The sequence below is a fragment of the Schistocerca gregaria genome, chromosome 8, assembly GCF_023897955.1.
Source record: "Schistocerca gregaria isolate iqSchGreg1 chromosome 8, iqSchGreg1.2, whole genome shotgun sequence".
NCBI lineage: Eukaryota > Metazoa > Arthropoda > Insecta > Orthoptera > Acrididae > Schistocerca > Schistocerca gregaria.
Window position 1 is genome coordinate 223080518 of NC_064927.1, and position 20904 is coordinate 223101421.

Sequence of the window (20904 nt, forward strand, 5' to 3'; positions counted from 1 at the left end):
TGAAAGGAGATGACTGGCAGGGGTACGGAGTATCCTTCGCCACGCACCGGAAGGTGGATTGCAGAATATCGATGTAAATGTAGATGTAGACTGGTACGACCCACGCAGTCCCGCGAGTTACCGACAATGGAAGACACGTAGTAAAACATTCCCACTGTTGCAGCCTCTAAACCAGCAGTGGCCAAGCTACTTACCCCTCTGCCCTGAAGTAAGCGGCCAGTTTTACTTAGCCCACGACCGAGTTCACTAATGTCAGTTAAAATAAGCACATCTTTCAATATTACTGTCTCTGTAAGCATCTATTCTTCTTACTGAGCAGAAAAACTGGACTTTTAATAAGCTCTTAACGTTAGCTGATGTTTTTGGATTAGGTTGTAAATTGCTAGATACATATTACACTACTGACCATTAAAATTGCTGCACCACGAAGATGACGTGCTACAGACGCGAAATTTAACCGACTGGAAGAAGATGCAGTCATATGCAAATGATTAGCTTTTCAGAGCATTCACACAAGGTTGGCGTCGGTGCCGACACCTACAACGTGCTGACATGAGGAACGTTTCCTACCGATTTCTCATACACAAACAGCAGTCGACCAGCGTTGTCTGGTGAAACGTTGTTGTGATGCCTCCTGTAAGGAGGAGAAATGCGTACCATCACGTTTCCGACTTTGATAAAGGTCGGATTGTAGGCTATCGCGATTGCGGTCTATCGTATCGCGACATTGCTGCTCGCGTTGGTCGAGATCCAATGACTGTTAGCAGAATATGGAATCGGTGGGTTCAAGAGGGTAATACGGAACGTCGTGCTGGATCCCAACGGCCTCGTATCACTGTCAGTCGAGATCACAGGCATTATATCCGCATGGCTGTAACAGATGGTGCAGCTACGTCTCGATGCCTGAGTCAACTTATGGGGACGTTTGCAAGACAACAACCACATGCACGAACAGTTCGACGACGTTTGCAGCAGTATGGACTATCAACTCGGAGATCAAGGCTGCAGTTACCCTTGACGCTGCATCACAGACAGGAGCGCCTGCTATGGTGTACTCAACGACGAACCTGGGTGTACGAATGCCAAAACGTCATTTTTTCGGATGAATCCACGTTCTGTTTCCAGCATCATGATGGTCGCATCCGTGTTTGGAAGCGTGTATTCGTCATCGCTATACTGACGTCCCACCCGGTGTGATGGTATGGGGTGCCATTGCTTACATGTCTCGGTCACCTCTTATTCGCATTGACGGCACTTTGAACAGTGAACGTTACATTTCAGATGTGTTACGACCTGTGGCTCCACGCTTCATTCTATCCACGCAAAACCCTACATTTCAGCAGGATAATGCACGACCGCATGTTGCAGGTCCCGTACGGGCCCTTCTGGATACAGAAAATGTTCGACTGCTGGCCTGGCCAGCACGTTCTTCAGATCTCTCACCAGTTGAAAACGTCTGGTCAATGGTGGGCGAGCAACTGGCTCGTCACAATACGCCACTCACTACTCTTGAAGAACTGTGGTATCGTGTTGAAGCTGCACGGGCAGCTGTACTTGTACACGCCATCGAAGCTCTATTTGATTCAATGCCCAGGCGTATCAAGGCTATTATTACGGCCAGAGGTGGTCGTTCTGGGTACTTATTTCTCAGGATCTATGCACCCAAATAGCGTGAAAACGTAATCACATGTTAGTTCTAGTATAATATATTTGTCCAATGAATACCCGTTTATCATCTGCATTTCTTCTTGGTGTAGCAATTTTAATAGCAAGTAGCGTATTATAAAATACAGCTGAAATGTGCGGGCAACAGGAATACCCGATACGGGCCGCAGTTTGACGACCACTGGTCCAGAAGGAGTCACCGTTGGTACACGCCAGCGTAGAGGAATGAGAACTGTTGACTACCCCTGGAACACTGACCTTGCCCACCACTCGTGGGGCGCGGGCGGCGGCGGTGGTGGCGGCGGCTCGTAGTGCGCGACGGGGACAGGCACGTGCGCGGGCTGCAGCAGCGCCGTGGTGTAGAGGTAGGGCGTCGCCAGCAGCTTGTAGCGGCGGTCGGGGTAGGGCCCCGAGGCGTTGCCCGGGCCGGCGGCTCCGGCGGGCGTGACCAGCTGAAGCGGCAGGTAGGAAAGCGCGGGCACCGGGCCGTACGGGTAGCCGCGCGGCGGCGGGCCGTAGGGCGGCGGCGGCGGCGCGGGCCTGCGGGCAGCGGGCGCCGCGTCCCTCTTACTGCGGCGCGGCGGGCGCGTTACAACACAGCCATCACACAGCACAGCACAGGGCGTCCGGTCGCGTCGCTTCTGTCGTCGCGCTCAGTCACTACCAGTGTCCCGATTTCTAGCCAAGTCGGCCTCTACTATAGGGCGAGGCAGAAAGAACTACCCGGTTTGAGAGGCAGCGTGCAGAATGATGGGGGACACGACTTTGAATAGTGCCATACGTGCCGTTTTCAGTGTAGGCCAAGGCTCCATCAGATGAACATCGCGTTTTTGTTGTTTCGAACTGGCAGATCGCCAGTGCCTTCCGCATTCCCTACGCTCTCGGTCTACGAGACCCTGTTCCTATTTAGAAAATCATATATCCGTGGGTTTAGAATTTTCGAGACACAGATTCTGCATTGAAACGTACACCTGAAGGTCGACGACGTACTGCCACAGTCCTTGAAAATGTTCTGCACTGAGAGGCTCAGTTCAACAATCTCCCCGACGTTCTGCTAGAAAGCACGCGTTAGCCTTACAATTATCTGATCGAACTGTGAGGAGAATCTTGCATCGAGATTTGAAAACGCATCCCTAGAAGACTGTGTTGGTTCAAGAAATGGAACCTCGACAGTGCCCTTTTACATGATGATGTTTGGTTAGTGGGGCGCTCAATTGCGCGGTATCAGCGCCCGTACAAATTCCCAACCTTTGCTCAGCCTGATCTCGCCACTTTTCATGAATGATGATGAATACAACACAATCACCCGGTCATCTCGAGGCAATCATACCGATAAAATATTCTGTGTTTGCGACACGTTTTTTTGCTGGTCGTTCTCTCACGTATCTTTCGCTTTCTTCTTGATCCCTTGCGTAGCGTGTTACGGAGTGTTGACGCATATTATTTCATGAATGAAAAGTAATGCCTCCAACTTCGTTAAATGGGTTTAGATGGGAATATTTTAATAAATCAAACGCAGAAATAATCCTTAGAATGCAATCTTTAATTACCAATATTCAATTTCCACATAATCACCAGCCAATTGGATACATTTCTGCCTACGATGAACATGTTTTCTGCAGCCGTCACGGAAGAAGTCGATATTCTGTTTCCGGAACCACAATCTCACAGTTCTCTCAACGTCTTCATCAGAAGCATAATGATGTTCCATGATTGACGGGAGAAAGTCGTCACCTTCATTCTCGTAACGCGAGAGGAGTTCCTGGCAATTTTCAAGTCTGTGCGCTTTCATTTCAGAAGTCAGCATCCGGGGTACCTATCGTGCACAGAGCTTCCGATAGCAAAACAAAGCAATAATGTGACCCACACGTTGTTGTGAAATGCCGACTACGCTTGCAATTTGTCTCTGAGTGATACGACGGTCGTCCTGAATCAATCTGTCAACATTTTGTTCGTGAAACTCGGTAGTTGCTGTCACAGGACGTACAACTCTGTTTGTCACGCAGGTCAGATGTTCCCGCCTCATCATCTTTAAACTTACTCGCCCAACGACGCACACTCACATCAACACCATCACCATAACTGGTTTTATTCTCTGATGACTCTCCATTGGGATCTCACCTTCTGCTGTCAAGAATTCAAAGACTCCACGTTGCTTAAATCGCATTGACCGACAGTCTGCGCACGGTTCCATACGTTACACTGTAACAACACAACCGTTCAGTGCTAAGGCTTCCCGCCAACTGTAGCTGTAGAGAAGAGGCTACGGGTCCAGCCAGTACCTGCCGCATACCAATGCTGCCAACTGTTGAAGAGCTTCGAAGGTGGACGCATTACTTTTCAGTCAACCCTCGTATTTACAAATCGTATTAAATGGAATTTGTAGTTATGCTGTTTCTGCTGTTACAGGGAATTTGGGATCATATACGCAGGAAATTTGCGAATCATACATACAGGGAATTTGGAGATTTGTTGTTCGGCTATCATGATACTTTTTAAATGCTATCGTAGCCCCTCTCGTGCCACAGATCCCAGCGGCGAAGAGGACGCCTTTATGCAGCTGCAGGTTAAATGCGCTGGTAAGGCGATTTGCGGTATGCGGGGCTCAGGCACAAAACTACCGCAATAATAATGATAATAATAATAAGCGTCTGTACTGGTCAGGGCGTCATTTAAGTTTCGCGGAAAGGGAGGTAACAACAAAAGTGGAGGAATACATAGCGCAGTGTTTACTTGAGTGTTAAATTTACGATGAACAGAGTATAGTACGAGGCAGTCGTGACTACTGACGGTAAGTCATGGAAATGAAGGAGTAGTCGATTGTATGGAATCAGCACAGTAAGATGGGCCGACGTGGAGGTGTAACAGTATGGTGGAAATGAGTTATCGTGCTTGAACATGTCCTGATCACACCGTAAAAGTGGCTGCCCGATTTGTGATGTACCTAGCGGATTGTGCGAAGTTTCAACAAGGAATGGTGTACCACTCGTAGCCATGTATCACGGCTTAAAAACAATTGTCGAAAAAAGATAGTAGCCAAATATTGGCACCGGAGAAGTGCGTCACGCCTTGTCAATCACAGTCGATTCCAAACCCGATAGGGAGTGTTGCTGCAGTGAATGCAGGCCCATCTCAACCAATTTCCGAGTGAACACTGCGAAGGGAACTGCAGACAATGGGCATCTGGAGTCGGGTACCTCGCAAAAGGTCATTGCTTAAGCGGCGCATGAAGATTCACTTCTCCAGTGGACAAAATAACACAGAAACTGGACAGTAGCTGGCTGGGTGCGTGTAGTGTGGTCCAACGACACACCATTTTGCCCCTCTTTAAATGATGCGAGGCGTTGACTGCACAGACGGCGTATTGATGCTATTAACCAGCAGTGTACGGAATGCGTAGTTCAGATTGCAGGTTATTCTGTGCTCTTGTGACGGTATTACTCGTACCATGACTTGCCCCTACGCATTAAGATGACGGTGAACATGGACCAAGACATGTGCTTCAAAATTCTCCGTGACCAATTGTTGCCCTTTCTTCTAAAGCTCGATGATGAGTATGTTGTGGAGATTCCCGTTTTCCACTACTATGACAACTGTTGTGCTCACAGGGGTGCCTAGCACATTCCTGATTTACGAACACTCAGCCATTTTATGCCATTGCCCCAATCCCTCTGATAAATTACTCGATCTTAATATCCAAGGACCCGTCTAGGGCTATTTGGAACAGCGGGTGAAACGTAGCAATCAAAATCCCCGCATTTTCCCATCTCTAAATACTATAATCATCAGTGAGTGGCTTGAGTTGAGTATGACACACGTGAACCAACTTGTGAACTCTCTTTTCAGCGATTTGAACCCATTATCAAAAGCTAGAGGTGGTACTACAGGGTATTAGCCTGAAATCTCCTGAAAGTGACTAGCTTTTTATTTGCTCTATTTACCTCTGTAAGCGCCCTGGTCTTTCTTATGTCATTTTCGTGATGTCTACGCGACGCAAACGATAGTCGCAGCGTAAAGATCGCCAAAAATTTTCCTAACTAGGTTACGCGAGAGCAACGTTGGCTTTCTTCGAGATTCCCAATTAAATTCTCGAGGACGTCTCTTACAGTTTAGTATGGACTTTACTGACATGTTAAGATTTTAACAGCGCGTCTCTGAATTCTTCTAAGTCTGCTGTAATGCCGACCCGATAGACTCCAAATGGTCACATTAACGTCGTGACTCTGATTTCCGCCACTGATGATGTGCAGTTACTCGGAACTCTTTCGACAAATATACCTCTCCCATTCACCTTATCTGCTACGGACGTTACGTATTGTCCCTGTTTCATATCACTTCTTAATATTACTCCTAAATATTCAAGCGATGTGAGGTTCTCCAGATGTTCACAGCTAATATTCGGGTCTCTCTCTTTGTTATGGGCATTACGTTGCAAATATCCACACTTAAAGCACGCTCCCATTCATAGCAAAAACTGAAAAATTTGTCCAAGTCTTTGTGCATTTCCTTACGATCGTCTTTGGTGATGTATATAAATCTGTTCTTCAGACGACACTTAACCATGAGTGGCGGAGCCAATATTATATACAAATTTTATTACTATTACATTCCTGGATGTTGAAAGTGACAAACAATCGTCGCTATCCCTTCGTATGATTCCGACATAGTGTGCTTGTATCATTATGGTTATTGAACGAGATGTATGTGCGAGAAAGTAATCTTTATAGGTCTGTCAATTTTAAGAGTATATCTTTCTTGAGGATTATCTCTAAATCGAATTTGATAATACTGAACCGGAGAAAAGATGATCTGCAAGCTTTCTCCTTTGCAGATGATTTGCACTTGTTTGGAATCTTCGAATGAGCTTTATTCTGGCACGTGCTTTCTGTACAACTACATCTTCTAAATTGTCCCCAGTGGTTATTAGATTGAATATCTGAGGGTGTGTGTGTGTCACGAAGATCCTCTCATAAAAGGTTTCTGTCAGCTACGTTCTTCAGTAAAGTCACCAAGAAAACACTACCCGGTGAAACGAAGGGGGCTCTAAAACAACGTACTCTATTGACGTTCTTGTGAAACTGTTCCTGTATGATTAACAGGTTTGTACGTGAAATGTAAACAAATCGTGTGGACTAGTTCAAGTATCATCATTTTATAACGCTGGTTCAACAAGCGGGGTTTATGATGAAACTATGCCTGTCAGATCACATTTGGCCTAGTTTGCCATGCGTGCAATTTCATTTGCTACCCTCACTTCATTTTTCCTCACAGAAAGCGTCGCAGTTCATATTGCTCCAATAGCAGCTGCACTGCATTCTCCGTGTTCATCATTAGTACATCCAACCGCCAACAACAGAAAGAAGAGATGTAGGCTAATCATCTGAAATTCTCGCATTTCCTCGTAACTTTTCCAAAATTTAATTTTTTATGTGAGGGCTATATTAGAATTTTACGGCCTCGTTCTGACAAGAAGAACTGAGCACTCCATATCACGATTGAAGTCCCAAGTTCAAAGAAACTCATTTGCTTCTTGCTCTGGAGTCAATAACAAACATCAATCCTTTGGATACGTTTTTAAAATTTTTTGTCTGATGTCAGTGCGGTTATTTTAACGCTGTGGTTTGTGAAAAGCTTCTCCATAAGGACAGTTATTTCTTGACGGTCAATTTTGGCCTTTTGCTTTTCCGTTGTGAATGTGCAGCAATGGCAACTTCAGCTACATTAGATAACTACGAACCTTGACCGGCACCCGACAGCAGGCATTACTGTGACCTCCATTTAGATGAGTCGCTATGATGTTGTCCTACACCTACTCACAGGCTACGTCGGACCTTCAGTGTACATTTTAAATTCGCTATCTCTGAATATTCAGACTGCGTGGAGATCTAGCGGCTTTACAATACTCGCTGGCAGTCATAGTTGATTTACAATGGGTGTCATACGATGTGGGCCTGTTTGATAACATTAAGTTTTTTCTCATCAGTGTTTTCTCACAGTCTTTTTTAATTGTTGTTTTACTCATACTGGACAAAGTCTGCCCTCAATAAACAATTAGGAAAAAAAACAGAAGCTCAAGTGGTGGGTGGAGGAATTGGGGTACATATGCGAAGTTTCACTAAGTTGTGTTTGCTCTGTTGCGAGCGACCTAACTGGCACTTTAGTAGTAATAATTTTCTATATATTATGCTGTAACCTACTCGTTTTATGCGGCCACTTTCCAATTGCCTTTCTTCTATTTTCATTTAAAATAATGAGGCTAGTGTGATGAATGAAGTAATTTTTTCGTTCCTCAAACCGCGATTGCATTTCACATTCTTTCTCTTGAACTTATCACTTTAATTGCTGTTCTGAAATTTTCACAGCAGTTGCCTGACCGTTGACAGTTATGCCGCATACAGGCCCCTCAAAATTTTAATAATTTATATCTTAGTGCGCCCGTAATAGAGCAAGTACAACTTCGTACAATTTCACATATCTACCGCAATTCATCTACCACATGAGCTTCCATATTTTTTGTTCACTATTTATTTGGGGCAATCATTCTATATTCTCGAGACTGTCTAGCAGAGATCTTAGTTTAAAATAGATGCGCAATTCCCCATGTGATGGCTATGTCTTCCGCGTCGTCATATACAGTACTCCATGCAGTCAGTAATGTTAGCACGTAAGTTGTATGTAAGTAATACAGGAGAGGGTGTTTAGTGATACGTTATGTCATGGTAAATAATTAGTAACGTCAAACAAGACACATTTAAAGCAGTAATGTTTTATCAAAGAATTTAGCTACGTTTGATGTAGAGCTGTACACACACACATATATATACAGACAGTTTATCAAAGAATTCACCTTTGTTATGCATAAAGAGAAAAACAGATTAATTTGAAATGAGTGAGACTAATACTGTTGTACACGTTATAGTACAGGCAATTTTACTTGCGTTACGCATAAGATTTGAAAAGAGAAATTACATTCACAAAGGTGCTAACGCACCTGTACAAACATCTACATAGCACACATATATTACAAAATGAGATATGAGTTGTAAGCAAGGGTAGAGAGGAGATATTCATAATTACGATACCTGTAATTGAAGTCATCACGTGATTCATCAAGGAGTAACGTATTATAGTCGTAAGCCCATTGTTCTATCAGGTAACGGATCAGCTGCCTGCAACAAAGGAATATAATACACGACTTAAATTAGAAGACTGTTAGTGAAAATTTATAATAATTTTGTGTGATTTACGTAACTATATTGCCCATCCCCATTTATATATAATTTTATTCTCTAGTCATGGTATGTTTATTAGCCATCTGCAGACAAGCGATGTCTCTGGTTATGTACGTAATTATCTGAAAATCACCCGCTTCGCTTGATCTTCTTTTGCATTTATTTTCTGAATTCGAAAAAGATGTGCAGTTAATCACCTCATTTGTATAGCAGATCTCGTATTCAAAGTGTATTATGATAAACTACATTAGATGTTTTGCTTAGGGTGCAAAGATGAAAACGTTTTGTGAGTATTCAACAAGCGAACACGCTATGTATTGTTGTCTGTAAGAGAAACACGATGTTATTAAATTCATTCTGCAGTATTGGAATATTTGTCATTTTGCTATTGATATACGTACTAAAAACTGGAGCCTTTTTAAACTAAATCGTTAGTTAGTTGAAACGAATGGAACGAATGATGACTTTCCTTTTCCTTTTCTGGTTGATACTTCCGGCTCTATGATGTTTAGAAACCTTTTTGCAATCGCATACCGGGTACATTAAGCGAACATAAGTATTTTGTTGGAGAGTTTAAGCTTTCTCCTTGGTTCATCATTGTAGCAATGTATTTAAATTTTTGTTATGTGCTGAACTCAATGATCTTTTTGTTACACCATCTCATTTTAAAAAGTTACAGTGAATAACAAAACGGAGCATCAGTTTTTTTTAAAAAAAAGCTTTAAATAAAACTGGAATTAATTTTTCGTAGGAAGAAGGCCTAATTTTACAAAAAGGTTTAAAGTACAATGTAGCTCCTAGGCTAAGAGACTCTCCAATAATAGATGACTTTGTGCTTGACCTTCAAATTGGCCTAAACAGTGTTAAAGTAGATAAGGCCCACAAGTTAGGCTAGCTCATGAATATAACATCATAAAAAAAGAAATGGCAGTGAAGAGTAGCATTTGCACCAGAGAAAAGAAAGTGATTCATAATATCAATCGTAAACTGAAAAATAATGAAGCTTTTATAACTAAAGCCGATAAGTGCAATACAATTGTCGTCGCCTATAAAAATGAGTATGTAGATAAAACGTTATAATTTTTGAGGAAAATGGCATCACCGAAATTAGTGCAAATCTCATCTTTAACCTGCAAAGAGAAATTCGGAAGTGTTTAATAATACTAAAAACATGTTCGGAAAATGGGTAATGAATATGAATCCAAAGCTTCTCGTTTTAAGAAGCCAGTTTAAGCTTCGTAAATAGCATAGGAAGTGTTCACCAGACGTAGCTAGGCACTTACAAGGTAAACTCAAGGAATTTTTTACATTTGACAACGATTTTCCTTTAAAATAGGCAAGATCTGATTAGTAAAATGAAAACGCTCCAATGCACTCCTCGTACTAGGTTGGTATCCTTTGATATTACAAGTCTGTACACGAGCGTTCCTATTGACGTGACACTTATTGCTCCATAGAAAATTAATCAGATGCAAATTACAGAACTGATGAAGTTATTAAAGGTAAAGTAAAACAATTATTTTACTTTTAACAGTAGATTGTATGTTCAATCCTTTGACCTTGCGATGGCTAGTCCCTCAGGTGGCATACTAGCTGTAAGTACGATATTATGCGCGTTAATTTTCACGTTTGATGGAACTGACCAAGAATTAGATTTATTATTTAATACCTTTAACGGCTTCCTCCAGAAAATTAAATGTGCAAAAGAAATTCAAAATGAGAAAGGTGGTCTCAATTTCCTTGATCTGAAACTGCGCATACAGAATGACAGTGTCACTTTTGATATTCATCGTAAGACAACCTACTCTGATAATATTATTCCATCAGATTCTTTCTACCCACAGGGTAATAAAGTTGCGCTTTTTCGTTCAGCAACAAATCGTGCTTTAGCAAAGCCACTTTCCCCGTAAGATTTTCAGAAAGAAATTAATTTGATTAATACTACTGATGACACAAATGGTTATAAACAAGACATAGTCGACCAGATACTTAGTAACAAAAGTGCAAATAAAAAATTTTCGACACTAGATGATAAACTGAAGTGGAATGAAGAGGAAATGACAAGTTCATTTCGATTCCACTTATACTAATATGTCCTACAGGACTGGCCGTCTTCCGACTGGAAAATATGGTTGTAAAGTTAGCTTCTCTACTAACAATAGTTTGAAGAAAAATTTAGTACATACATTAAAAACAGGACAAGATCCTTTCACAAATTCAGGCGTCTATTAAAACGTCTGTAAAGACTGCCCTAGCTGTTGTATAGGGGAGACTCGTAGAGCTATTAAAGCCAGATTAAGGAGCACCTGTTGAGTAAAAAAGGGAGAAATGTTCATAATTTTTCTTTTGTTGAACATTTACATATTTCACCGTTATCCGAGGGAATTATAAGAAACCGTAATTTTACGTATGGAAATAAAAGGCTGGAAACTGAATTTATTAGAAGAACTTGAAATTTATAAACATCTTGCTAAGAGAGACGGTAACATTTTGAACGATCTGTTGCAACTCGCGAGTAAGCATTTCCTTTATGGCTTTAAACCGCTGTTCACGGTTACATAACACGTGTTCACAGGTCACCGCTAACATCGGCGGATGTGCCGTTTTCCTCAAAATACTTCCCCTCTACTGTTGATCTAGTTACATTTCATATCACTGGGTTCCATTTTTGGTGGCCTTTTCAGTACAAATTGTTGCAGTTGGTAGTCCAAAAAATTATATTCTGTAATATAGTTTACATTTTTTTTCTGTGAAAGCCTCCGTACAGTTAAGTAGAAGATTCTCATTTTTAGGTTGTAATGTAACTTTGTCCATTTCATTCTCTCCTTCACCTTTTTTATTACAGATGTTGTAATAGAATTCTTCTGCACGCTAAGTTTACGTGCAGTATCACTCTGTCACATAAATGGTTTACAGATAATTTTAGTTTTAATGTATACCTCAAAATATTACTTTAATTATTGGCCTTATATAAGAGATGGTCAACGTAAAATTATGTTATTTAACACCGACAAGACGCAGTGCTTACGCGCATGTACAAAGCGCTCAATGCATTCCAATTTTTCCTTATCGCTTAAGCTTCCATGATGTTAAGAGGAAGTCCTTTTTAGTGACTTTATTATACCTCATATTTGCTCTTTTTACCCCTCGTATTTGTAACAATAGTCCTTTATAAATAGAACTATGTCTTCTGCACGCTGAATTATACGTACAGCATTACAGTGTCAGTCAATGTATTAGAGATTTTATACGTAATGTATTCCCTTAAATTTATTGCATTATTAGTAGCTTTGTATAAGAAATTTTCTTTCTTACTTTAATGTGAAATGCTGTTACTTAACACAAGCCAGGCATAGTTCTTACGCGCTTGTATTTAGCGTTCTCTGCATCCCTATTTTTCCTTATCCACTGTTAGTCTTACAGGTGCAGGGATACCTGTGTCTCTCAGACATTGCAAAATTCTGCAGAACGGCTTATAAGAGGGCATTCTGCGCTGTGGATACTTTTCAGCGTAGAGGCAGAGGCTCTCAGGCTACGTCCATTTACTAAATCATAGCAGAATAACTTATCCGCCATTTCACTTGTCGAGTAGTAGGCTTCCAATAGTGGTCGAAGAGAGAAAATGTAAGTGTAGTACACCAATTATAGGTATAACCAGCGCAATAACAATAAACACGTAACTGAATCTGTCTTTGGAAGAAGGTAAAATACCATGACACGTACCCATTGTTGACAGTGCTGTGCAATAAGGCACACAAACACGGCGAAAACTAAAATAGACTACAACACGACTCTAACCACAAAACTGACTGAAGACCAGCTAAAAGTAGGTAGAGCACTGTGAGCAAATGGCTCTGAGCACTATGGGACTTAACATCTAAGGTCATTAGTCCCCTAGATCTTCGAACTACTTAAACCTAACTAACCTAAGGACATCACACAACACCCAGCCATCACGAGGCAGAGAAAATCCCTGACCCCGCCGGGAATCGAACCCGGGAACCCGGGCGTGGGAAGCGAGAACGCTACCGCACGACCACGAGATGCGGGCTATGCGATTTATTTGTCAACGGTTAACGGTACATCGCTGGCGCCCTTGTCTGATTGTAATTGTGGTTGTATTTTACTTTACATTTGATTACAATACAACGTTCAGTGGAAGCCAGAGATCAAGGCACCGAAGGACAAAACGGTGAAAATTTTATCGTGACCTTTTTGAATGTTGCTACCTTCGTATTTTCATAAATAACTTTATGCGGCCCATGGAAAACTTATATCAGGAGGCTGGGACCGGAGTTTGGAACACGATGCTACAGAGTATAAACGTATTTTGTGGATGGAGCTTATCGTTGGTGAACTGCACATCTAAATACGATCGTTGACTTAAAGTAGAGCCCTGAAAAAAGTGTGAACTCATATGATGCTCGGTGCCAGTCCGAGCGCTTCACCGCTTCAGTCATATTATCTGCTCCTTGTGTAAATGTATATTCAACAACTTTCAAAACGATGTTTATGATTGATACTAGTTCACATTTTAGGCGGCGATCGAGAGAGCCGACATGCACTGTTGAGCCAAAACATTATGCCTATTGCCCACACAGAGAGACTGATCACCATCTAGTGAAGCTGCGGGTATTTTACTCGGCGAGGAAAATATATAAGTGGAGGGGGTATGAATGGGGAATCATTCTAGCGACGGTGCACACCGCAAATGGGGTAATCCACTGGCATAAACGACGTTGACGAAGGGCAGTTTGTTAAGGGCTGGCGCTCGAGAACGAGCATCTCGGAAACGGCGAAGGCGGTCGGCTGTTCGTGTATTGCTGTCGTGAGCAACCGTGGAAAGTGATATAAGAATGTGAAACTATGAGCAGACGATAAGATGCTGCAGGTACACAAGTTGTCGCAGAACGAGGTGGTCAGTGTCTTGGCCACCCTGTGCAGCAGTGTAGGCGGTAATCTGTGGCAGATCTGACGACGCGGTACAATGCCGGTTCAGCCACACGAGTTGCTGAACACTCTATTCAGCCAACATTACTGAACATGGAGCTGGGTATCTTATCACCCTCTCCATGTTCCCACGTCGACTCAAAGTCATTGTCGATTACGACTGTACCTTGGTTAGTGGGGTCGCCTGGTCGGATGAATTGCGTTTATTGTTGCATCAAATCGATGATTGTCCGCATATGCCATTATTCAGAAGAACAGCTGCTCGAAATATGTACTGCACCATGGACACACTTCGATGAGTTAGTATTGTGCTATTGGGGGATAATTCACCCGGACATCTACGAGATCTGTTTTAGTAAGAGAAGCCACCGTGACAGCTGTGGACAACGTGAAAGTTTGCTGCGGATCATCTGCATCGTTACATGCTTGATGTTTTCCAGACGAATAACTGTCCACCTCATAAATTACGCTAAAAAATCTGAGGAGCGTGGTGTCTTGGACGCCAAATCTGCCTTCTCTGAACATGGTGGAAAATATCTGGGACGCTATAGGGCACCATCTCCGCATCCACAAAGCACCGGCCTGTAATTTACGATATAAGCATAATCTGTATGTAGACACCTGGTCCCTCACATCTCAAGGAAATTACGACAGACTTGTCGAATTCATGCCACGCAGGATCACCACTGTATTCCGTTCCAAAGGTACATCAGCACGCTATTAAGCAAGAGATCATAATGTTTTAGCTAATCAGTGTGTTTTGTCCGAGGTACACCGTTACCAGATGGAAGTAGCGCCTACAGCGTAGATAAATGTAGCAGCGCAACTGCTGCGCGGGTTGCCTCATCGCACGGCGTTCCGTTGCAGCTGGGCTGTTCATTTACACTCAGTGCCTCGTATAAAACGGAAAGCAAAAGAAGCAAGGAGAAGTTAACTAGAAAACAATAGCATTACAGTTTCAGGCGAAATAAGCCTACTGAATCAAAGTTTGGCCGCAGGAATATACACTTGGTCCCGATAGTCTACAAAATGTTTGTTTCAAGGGCTAGGCCATAAAACTGTCAAATGCGTTTCTAAATAAACGCTTGTAAAATGAATGTTTTATAGAAGGCTAGTATCTACTGGAATCAAAGAATGTCTCCTGAGAATCGTAGCATGAAGGTGACTGATATGAAAGTTCAGACTTCAAAAACTTAATGAAGGGTTCTCTGTTAATTTTTTTAATGCGTGTAATTTCTAATCTCTGAGGGCATCTAGAAAGCTACACCACTCTCTCATGCCACAATCCTTGAGATACTACTTGGCGGTCGCGAATGGATATGACGTCGGATTGCATGAATAAACCGAAAATATTTCAGGAAGACGTGCACAGATTGCGCCTGGTTCATATAGCAGGTTCCGTAGTGCTACAGATGTCCTATGGAATAGCGTGCTTTCATTTCACGAATGGCGAAGAAAAAGTGGAAAACTTTTCTTTAAAAACGTTCTGTCAGTACTGAGAGCCGCACAATGTCTGTAGTGAAATTTAAGAGATTGCGGCACATACGGAAGCACACAGATATCCATTCTTTACACATATTATTTGTAAATGGAATGACAAACGGGACAGTAAGGACGTAAGATTTGGCTTTAACGACCCTTAGCACATAGTGGTACTTTGCCCAAAAAGCTGGCCAAAATTCCACTTTCCAAATGGGAGTAATTGCCGGATGCATAACTTCTTGCGATAGTGTGACAGATAGGGTACTGCCTAGGCAGTGTGTTGTTTGCTTATTGCGTAGTGATACGCGGCAGAGCTAGTTTGTATTTACGTCGCACTTACAGTGCATTTGAAGCTTCTCTACTATCATGAAATAGCTCTGTGGTGGTGAGTGTGTTAAAGTTTATTTTCACTTGAATTGAAGTGAAATGCAACATGGATTCCGAAGATTCTGGCATGTAACGTTATTTAGAATTATTTTCATTCGTATTATTTACTACTTTTTATTAGTAATTGTTCTTTTTGTTATAGTTTAGGGTGTTTCCTGCACATTTCTTAATACAGTGAGATAGTAAAATCATTCCTCTACCAGAAATTTTAAAAAAAGAGCCGCTGAATACAACAGATTGATTTTGTACTATCTTTTTACGTTAATGAATTGCCAGTTATAAAAAATGCAATCTCCGAAAGGAATTCTGAGGCAATTTGTTTTTATCCGAGATTCTTCTAAAGTCAAAATTACAAGAAAAGTCCTGTCTGTCCTTATCAAGAGATGTTTCGAGAAAAGTTTGTAAAAAGATTGAACTTTATGGGAAATTATATTTTATCAGATCCTACCTTCCCTGATGAAGAAAAGAAAGGTTTTAAATACAACTTGTCTTATGTAAAGTTACAATTAAAGAAACAATGGCTTGCTTCACACAAAGTCGAAAGTACCTTCTTAAAAAACAACCATAATTGGCTGCAAAGTACCATAAAATTCCATGTTGCAAAATTCGAGTTGGTAGGCCATCGAAGTCGTAGAGTTAAGCGAGCGTAGTAAAGGGAGTAAAACACAGCTATTGAAAACAATTTTGGAATCGCAGAATTAACGAGTCCTAGTCAAGTGGTAGCTCTGAGAATCTGGAAATTTTAAGGTTCCAAAGTGTTTAAAGATATTACTTCATCTCTCACACGAAGAGCTAAATTAAGACAAGTATTATATCAGGGTTGTGGAGACTTAAAAGCAGAAAAACGGCTTTCATTTATCCAAGCCTTGTCAATCTGTTTGGAGGCCCCGCTGATAAGGGAAGAATACTAAATAATCCGAACAGCTGATAAGAAGGTCTGTCTCTGTTGCAGAATCTTTCGAGAGGCTAAATAGCAGTGCTGCCCTGTGACTGAATCTTATCAGGTAACTGCCACATGTGCGGAGATTCAACTTCAAGCCTTGCTTAATCATACACGTGAGTGATTAATATTATATCTGGCAGAGGCTTCAAATGACGTTCCCAATGATGACATAAATGCATTGGAACTTATCTATAAATGGGATTATGATGATTCATAGCAAATTCAGTTTAAACAAAAATTTGAAAACAATCACTAGTATGATGTGAACGTAGTTCAGTCACCTTTAGCGCCTCTCCAACTTATTAGTAGCACGGATAGAGACATTATTGTTTGAAATAATTCTACACCATTATCTCTTCGCTATTGCAGACCAGTAAGAATTAAATTTATTCATTAAGCAGCTGATGTTACTGATAAAGTAATTGTTTATATCAGTAGGCAAATTGGAACATTACAAGAACCGAAAATTGCACGAACAGGGGTGATTTAGCCACGAAACACGCATTGCTGAATACTGTGGTAGATGCAGAGGTATTCAACACAACATCAGAGTCAGCATCGACAACGAGATGATACATTTGCAAGGCTTCAATGACTTTCCAAAAACCAAAGCAGCCAATACAGTTATTGAGTTCGGCCTGCCTATACTCCATGCTTGAATTAGATTTTTCGAATTTTCTTGCATTTTACTATAAACTAAACATCAAGAAGTGGCAAATCTTTTCAAAAGAGGAAAAGAAACTTGTGCAACAGAGAAACAAAATCAGACAAGTAACGTTTAAAAATCGATTGGCATTAAATGAAGAGGTCCCTAAGCAATGCTGTGGGAATAGAAATTAAGGAAATGCGAGTAGAAGATTTTTTGAGGACCCTGAAATCTCAGCAGAAATAACAGATGTAGATCTGAACCTCATCTATCGTTTCAGGGTTGTTCTAGAATCTATTTCCCCGTGGACATAAGACAGAGATAGACAAATTTTCTTCTTTTACTGTTAAAACAGCAAGACTGTATGCTGATTTATATCCATGGTGTCCTTTGTCTCCCACTGCATTCAAGATTCTGGTGCCTGGCCCAAATGTCGCTGAACATGCCCTCCTACGCGTAGGCAGTTTATCAGAAGAAGCAGCCGAGCCTTACAACAAGTACTTCCGTTTGAACCTTACAACAGGTACTCTCGTTTGAACAGACAAACGTTTGCCAGGAAATTCTCACGTGAAGAATGCAATCTGGAAATAATAAATAGGCTACTACTAACATCTGATTCATTAATAACAGATACGAATCCGAAGTCAAATAAAACCAGTAAATCTTCCTTAAAAGAATCATTATATTTTGCTGGTTTTAGACGCAAGATAATTAGGCAGCTCCTTCGAGCTCAAAATTGTGGTGAAGAGGAGTCCCCAATAGGAACAGACTGCTTATATGAACAAGACTGGGGGGCAACATCTGAATAATACATAGTGTTGTAGCTAAGAAATAAGTAATCTAATAAAAAAACCATAATTTTGTTTTATTTCACGTTATAAAATGTGTAAACACAGTATTAGCCTTCAGATATGTTCTCTAAGGTCTTACAGTACAGAAAAAAATCAAATACTAATTTTGACCAACTTTTTGCATGAAATACCCTTGTGTGTGTTGCCCATAAATTCATCAGAAGTTGAACAGTAGTTTGTATTGGGGAAGGAATTCGGTTGTGTCCTTGTAAAGGAAACTTCTCCACATTCTTCCTAAGCGACTTAAGAAAATTATAGATAAACTAAATCTGTATGGCTGGATGGGGATTCTAACAGCGAACACTAGTCCAGTATGTTACCAATGCGTCACCTCGCTCGATTATCTGCGCAACCTCCAAGAGGCACCCGTTACTAATGCTTCCTAAAAAAGTTTTTGTGTTGAAGACTCAGTTTTCTTGTGAAGTTCATGAACAGGAGTTAAGAGAACGTAGACTGTGTATTTAATTGGGTAAAAGAAAGGTAGCGGTGTCATCAATCTGAAGACTGGTTTGAAACCACAGTGCTTTACTAGATATGGTCCTGTTAGAGTTGACGTGGCGTTGCCTTCCTCCGCCCTGACTTACACTGCAGGGGGCCCGTACAATTTAGAGACGGAGCCCGAACCAAGAGTCATGGCTGTAGGTGAAAGAAGTGATGAGTGACACAAAAATCCTACAACTGACAAGGTCTAGAACTCGACACCTTTATGTTCACAGTCTGGCATTTTATCAGTGAGCCACTAAGCCAAACACGTATTTGGGTGGAATTTGTTCATTTACAACCACCATTGCAAAAATATAGTGAATGATATAATAGGATTCCCCGAAAAATTTCATTGTAGCTTTCTGAAGTAATTTACTATAGTTCTCGCGACAGTAATTAGATTATGAAATAACGTGTGCTCTAATTGGGCCTGCAACACACATACACTGTGCATATTTCCCACTGCCGAGCTACGTATAGCTTCCCTTCTCGGAAGTGAATTAATTGTGGCGTTCCAGTCTTGCTGGTAGGAGTAAGTTGTATCAGATGGTTCAAATGGCTCTGAGCACTATGGGACTTAACATCTGAGGTCGTCAGTCCCCTAGAACTTAATACTACTTAAACCTAACTAACCTAAGGACATCACACACATCCATGCCCGAGGCAGGATTCGAACCTGCGACCGTAGCAGCAGCGCGGTTCCGGACTGAAGCGCCTAGAACCTCTCGGTCACCGCGGCCGGCTAAACCATTAGGAATATGGAGTTTGCCCAGAAGTAGTTTCTGTTCAGAATAAACAATACTGTCACTTCTTAAAGTATCTGCCCTCTTGATTAACCTTGTAAGTTTGGACGTTTTACGCCCACATATTATAGCATTTTTCGTGTGGATCATATCGACATGTAACTATTCTTGCAGTGCATCTCTGAATTCGTTCGATGTCTGTTGTTATGTCAACTGTATCAGGACACCAGATACGGAAGCGATATTGTATAATTGGTCGCAATAGCGTCTTGTACCCGAGTACTCGATATCGTTTATAGATCCACTGCACCTTCCCAGAAACGTTTCGAAATACCTAAGTCTCCTATTTGCCGTACCTAAAGTGATTTTTAGCATTAGCCCCATTTACAGTAGCAGTGTACTCTTCCAGAACGCTTCCAACAAATGCCTTCTACCCACTTTCCTTAAAAATGATTATACGTGATTGTCCCTGTCCATATCGCTTCTTATGTGATATGCTCACGATGTTTACTACTAACCACGTTATGGGATATCATCAGCTTCTTTCTCTTTATTATATAATTTGTCTTAGATTTACCCGTATTAAAAGAGAGCTGCCTATCGTCACGTTAAGTGAAAATTATGTCTAACCCGTATTGTCGAATAGGACAACGATTGTCCAATGACGGTCCTATTCTACGTACAACAGTATAGTCAGAGAACAATTTTACGGTGTTTCTAATCATATCTGATAAATCGTCTATGTATATTAAAAACATTAGAACTCTCTATTACTCTTTCTTGGCTCACACCCGTTGTCACTACCGTATCTGTGGAACACCCGCTATGCAGTACAACGTACTGGATTGTGTTAATCAGATATTCCTCGAGCCAATCAGCATTTGCGAAGATACTCCATATGATCGTGTCTTGCAATACACGATATAACCCCTTTGTTGCTATTCCCAAGGGGCAGTCTGTGAGTCACCATCGGAATACCAATTCTCAATTTCTTTAGTATCCAGAGTCATCTGTAAAAAGAGGAACAAATAATATATTGTCGAAGAAATCTTTCCAGTCAACCAACCAGAAAATATGACTGTGCTGTTATGCACTAGCAACTGAAACTACAGTAGCAGCAGCAACGACGACGATAGCAATAAAAACAGTAACAACAACGATTAACCAAACTCGTGATCAGGCCATCACCATACACCGAGGTGACAGAAGTCAGGGGATAGCGTTATCTACATATACAGATGGCAGTAGTATCGTGTGCACAAGGTATGAAAAAGCAGTGCATTGGCGGAGCTGTCATTTGTACTCAGGTGATTCATGTGAAAAGGTTTCCGACGTAATTACGGCCGCTCGACGGAAATTAACAGGTTTCGAATGCAGAATGATAATTGGAGCTAGACGCATGGGACATTCCATTTGGTAAATCGTTACAGAACTCAATGTTCCGAGACCCATAACGTCAAGAGTGTGCCGAGAATACCAAATTTGAGGCATTACCACGGAAAACGCAATGGCCCACGGCCTT

At 41.5% G+C, this 20904-nt stretch overlaps 1 protein-coding gene across 6 annotated transcripts in view; it reads right to left on the bottom strand.

Annotated features, from left to right (window-relative positions):
- The window catches only part of LOC126285410 (protein spaetzle 5), a 310585-nt gene that overhangs the window by 17200 nt on the left and 272481 nt on the right, over window positions 1-20904 (bottom strand). For 4 of the 6 annotated variants that reach the window (XM_049984767.1, XM_049984766.1, XM_049984770.1 and 1 more), the window contains exons 3-4: window positions 8748-8834; window positions 1924-2235 (exon numbers count right to left, since the gene is read on the bottom strand). In XM_049984767.1, coding sequence (XP_049840724.1) covers window positions 1924-2235; window positions 8748-8834 — 399 coding nt within the window. The remainder of the gene's footprint in view (window positions 1-1923; window positions 2236-8747; window positions 8835-20904) is intronic. The other 2 variants (XM_049984769.1, XM_049984768.1) reach the window with 1 other exon arrangement.